The sequence below is a fragment of the Myxocyprinus asiaticus genome, chromosome 41 (assembly GCF_019703515.2).
Source record: "Myxocyprinus asiaticus isolate MX2 ecotype Aquarium Trade chromosome 41, UBuf_Myxa_2, whole genome shotgun sequence".
NCBI lineage: Eukaryota > Metazoa > Chordata > Actinopteri > Cypriniformes > Catostomidae > Myxocyprinus > Myxocyprinus asiaticus.
Genome location: NC_059384.1, coordinates 395,001 through 400,000, shown reverse-complemented (window position 1 = coordinate 400,000; position 5,000 = coordinate 395,001). Strand labels below are relative to the sequence as shown.

Sequence of the window (5,000 nt, the reverse complement as noted above, 5' to 3'; positions counted from 1 at the left end):
GTGTGAACTGAATACTACTCTGTATTATTAGCATGCAGTAATTGTGACTTATTTACATAATGAATGTGGTATGAACATACTAGTAAATGTCAATGCATTGAGACGGTGTTGTTGAAATGTGACAGTGCGAAACGGACGAAGACGCTGAATCTGGAATTCTGATGAGCGCTCAGACGGTTACATCAGAAACCAGCAGCACCACCACCACCACACACATCACAAAGGTACAACACTAATGCCTAATGGATTACCAGCGGACAGAAGCAGAATGACCTCACTGCTGATGTTTATTTGACAGATGGTGAAGGGTGGCGTCTCAGAGACCAGAATTGAGAAGAGAATTGTGATCTCAGGAGATGCAGATATTGACCATGATGAGGTGAGAACTGTAATGAGCTACTGACTTCAAACACACGAGCAACAACTGTGACACTAACTTTCACACAAATGTATCGATTCACTTCAGAAGACATTACTTGATCAGTGGGAGTCATTTGGATTACTTTGATGCTGACTAAGTGTGCTTTTTGGACCGTCAAAAATTGGTGTCCATTCACTTGCATTGGATGAAGCTAAAAACCCGGGATACTTTCCTAAAAATCTTAAATCCTGTTCTGATGAAGAAAGAAACTCAGATACATCTTGGATGGCCTGAGGGTGAGTAGATTATCAGCAAATTTTCATTTTTGGGTGAACTATTCCTTTAAGGGGACAGTTCACCCAAAAATGAAAGTTCTGTCATTTTTTACTCACCCCCGTGTTGTTCCAAACCTGTATTTCTTTCTTCCGTGGAACACAATTGAAGACATGTAGCAGAATGTCTGAGCTGTTTCATACAATAGTGAATGGATGTGGGGTTGTCGAACGCTAAAAATAAAATCAAATAAAAATAATAAAAATAAAACACCATAAAATTGGTCAATCTAACCCTAACCCTAACTTCTCTAAAATTATAATCAGATTACTTTACTGATTACATCGTTGGAAAAGTAATCACATTACTTACTACTTTACTTTTAAGTTACTTTCTAAAACACTTTTTACAAACATTTTCCCTTCAGCTGTCACAGAAACACAAACAGACGTACATATGAAAATATTAATTCACATTATAATTGTATTACACATAAAAATATAATTTTTTTAAATATTTGTAACCCAAGTAATGTACTTATTAGTAATTACTTTCATTGAAAGTCAGTAACTGTAATTTGATTACAGGAATTTAAAATGTAATGCATTACATTACCCTTTTTTTTTACCTAAAAGTAATTTGATTACAGTAACTAATTACTTTGTAATCTGATTACAGCCAACACTGTCCCTTACAATACCTTTCTCCATTCCTTGCGTATATTAACCATGGTTTTATTACATTTTACTACAGTAAATCTACATAGTTCAACTTTAGTATTTGTAGTGATACAATATCCAAAAAGTTGACCATGGTTTGACTACAGTAACCATAATTTAACCATGATATTCATAGTAAAACCATAGTAATAAAACAGGAAAACCCAAACTATAGTAATTAAGATCATAATCATTCTGCCAAAAAAAAAAAAACTAATATGGTAACTACAGTTTTACTATAGTAACACCATGGTTAATTTGTGATATAAGACCCGAGTGTGACTGATGTGTGCATTTTCCATTTCCCTTTTTGATTTGTAACTAGTAGCACCAAATAAACATGCAAAAAACAAATTCGAGAGCAAATAGTTTTCCTAAAAATGAATGTCCACATATGTGTACAGCGGGACTAAGTTGTGAAAAGATTTTTTTTTCATCAAATAGTTTATGATGTTTCCAGGAGTGTTGATTATTCATGTTTCTGAGATGTTAATCAGAAATTATCATAATTAATTCAGATTCAAAGTAATGTCCAGCATCATCCAATCACTGTCAACCATGTTAAAATAAAATGATACATTATAAATTCTGAATCTATGTACTGATTATCATTGTCACATGTCTGTCAAACATGTTGAGTGATCCAAACATCATCTGCAGCCTGAAACTGAACTTTTGATCAGATTTTAGGAGTGAATGCACTTAACTGCATAGAGAGCTATAGGATGCTCCCTTGCTCCCTATTTAGTGAATGACTTAACCTCCAGTGTGCTGTCTGTCTGCACTGGTCTCAGAACAGTTTGAAATGCACCTTATTTTCATCCTAACTCCATATAAAGACTCTATATTAAAATGAAGCTAAGTGACCCACAGATGTGTTCATGTGTTTATTCAGGTTATTCAAAATAACGAACATGTTTTTTCATCTTTTGAGGAAATGTGGTGCCAGTGTCCACATATGTGGACATAATGTTTATCGGCGCCCTGATGCATGAAAAATAAACATATTTTTTAAAGCGGCATATCAAACGAAACTAGAGACTCTCAACTTTACAACCAAACAGGTATTGATGAAAAAAATGTAAAGAGACTACTTACCAGAGGCACTTTTTTGCTGCTGCGTCCGTAGAAGCTCTTCAAGGAAATCAATGTCATGTTGTTGGGTCATGTGACTCGGTGCGCCAGAAATTTAACCCTTAAATGACAGTGTTGTGTCTTGTGAACAGTATTCATTCAGTTTAAATCAATTAAAATTATGCATTACGTATAACAAAGCTAAAATACAACGTCCACGCATGTTGACGCAGGGTCGCACAAGGTTAACTACTATGCACTTAATTATTTAATACAATGTGCTTATTATGTAAATACATGTTGTTGCATTGTACTTACATTGTAAGTACACTGTTAACTGTGCCCCTCACTCTAGCCCTTAACCTAAACCTACACGTACCTCAACCTCAGTAACAGCAGATGTGAATTTTCTCAGAATTTTGCAGAACAACATGAAATAAGTGCATTGTATTGTATGTAATCCACTTATATCCATGAATATTGAGGTAGTCAAAAGGGTAGAAATGCAGCAGTTGGCATAAACACCAACATCACAAAGACGTGTTGAGTCTGGTGAAGTGGTTGTGATTGTGTTCATACTCGATGTCTGCCGCTGTGGTTCTGATGCGGGTGTACTGTGGGTCAGGCTCTAGCTCAGGCTATTAAAGAAGCGAAAGAACAACATCCAGACATGTCAGTGACCAAAGTCATGGTCCATAAAGAGACGGAGATCACACCGGAGGAGAGCGAGGAGTGACGCTGGTAAGACAAGCCAGTCATAGCTCTGTTTGGCTTAGCTGACTGCAAGCTGATTGGCTGCTTCACTGAGGCATTGCGGTTTGGAGCTGCTGTTCAAACATGGTCGCTTGGGCTGTTCACACCATCTGTAATGCATCTGCATCTGCGAAGACATCGGTTAAGTGCGGATGCTGATAGTTTTGGCCTGTTTAACTAGTGCATCGTTTTTACATTATGTACTAACCATTCACATCTGCAGCTGCTTTAACTTTATGAATGACATGAATGAAGATCTGTGTGTTTTAAAAAACATTGAGGTGCAGTTCTGAATGAGCACAGCGCCTTCTGCTGGTGTCAAGGGGAACTGCAGATAATCTCAATGATGATGCTCACTGATATAGAAGTCAAGCATCATTATTACTACTGCTCATAGTGATCAGATTAAACCTCTAATAAGTCAAGCTCTTTATTGTCATTGTAAAATTACAACTAAATTATTGACAGTTATTAAGTATTAAACGTTGAGTGTGTCAGACATGATCCCTTAAATCATGTGTGTTGTTGAGGAGAGGTGTACTGTTACTTTACTAACAGATCACACTTGACATTTTCACCTGGTGTAGGATGATAAAACAGGTGAAAAAATCTTACAGGCTTACATTCAGGGCTCCCACAGTCGTGGAAAAGTCACAGAAATTCATTGGTCAAAAATGTTGGGAACCCTGTACATTGAAGGAGGGACCCAAGTCAGGTCTAGAACACTGTATCAACACCCTAACAACATGCCCGAAATCACTCGGAACACCTTAAAGGAATATTCCGGCTTCAGTACAAGTTCATTACGGTGCATTAACGTCATGTCGGAATTACCATAATTACAAGATTCCGACTTGTAAAAACCATTCATGTCTTCCTACAACTCGTATTCACAAGTTGTAAACTCGTAATTCTATGAATGGTCCGACTTGACTGTTGTGACGTCATGTTAAAAGACGTCTCAACAATTGGTAGTTCAATACGGAAGCCCTGAACTGCAAAGTGAAAAAAAAAATCACTTAGTCAGGATTTGTTTCGTTGTCTTAGTGCCTTCCCGAGCTAATGTCCTACAAAAAATAATTCTACGCAAAAATGTTTTTGTTTTTTTTCTGAGTTGTTTTTTATTTCTTCTTGCGAGCTAACAATTAGAAGGTGTTACCAACCTCGGCCACCAGGTGCCACTATCAATAAGCATGAAATCTTATGCTGACAAGGTGACAGAATGTGGTGAATGTCATCAAACAATCAGAAATAACTCCAGTTGTCAGCGAATGCCATATGAAACATATGTAACCTGATCATTTAATTGTGCGATTTCATGTATCCCAAGACTCTCTAACATTATATGTTTTTTTCATTATTAAGATTCGCAAAACATTCTTGTAATTGTATTATACAATAAATATAAACGTATAAATCAACAGATGAAGTACCACAGACATTCTGTGACCTTGTCAGCATAAGAGTTCATGCTTACCTATAGTGGCACCTGGTGGCCGAGGTCTAATTGTTATCTAGAAAGAAAAAGAAACATGCTCTTTTCTCTTAAGAAAAAAAAATCTGGAAAAAAAAAAACCATTTAGAGAGAGAAAAATAATTTGTGGGGCATGTTTTTGAGGCCTCTATTCATTACGTTCAGCATTTTTAATTAATACATTGTTTAATTGCATGACTTAAGTTTGTTTGTTGCATTTTAACATGTTCATTTCAGATCACTGACAGACACTGACTGACCTGCATCATGCTTTACTCTACTGTAAGATCTTGTGTCATTCCTTCATTCAGCTACAGGAAACATTACTGTTATTTACTGAAATGTT

At 36.3% G+C, this 5,000-nt stretch overlaps 1 protein-coding gene across 4 annotated transcripts in view; it reads left to right on the top strand.

The window, feature by feature from the left end:
* LOC127431907 (band 4.1-like protein 3) overlaps window positions 1–5,000 on the top strand; it is a 66,607-nt gene that overhangs the window by 61,397 nt on the left and 210 nt on the right. For 2 of the 4 annotated variants that reach the window (XM_051682556.1, XM_051682553.1), the window contains exons 21-23: window positions 126–224; window positions 299–379; window positions 3,053–3,168. In XM_051682556.1, the coding sequence (XP_051538516.1) occupies window positions 126–224; window positions 299–379; window positions 3,053–3,163 (291 nt within the window). In that variant the 3' untranslated portion in view covers window positions 3,164–3,168. Of the gene's footprint in view, window positions 1–125; window positions 225–298; window positions 380–3,052; window positions 3,169–4,891; window positions 4,937–5,000 lie in introns of all 4 variants that reach the window. The other 2 variants (XM_051682554.1, XM_051682555.1) reach the window with 2 other exon arrangements.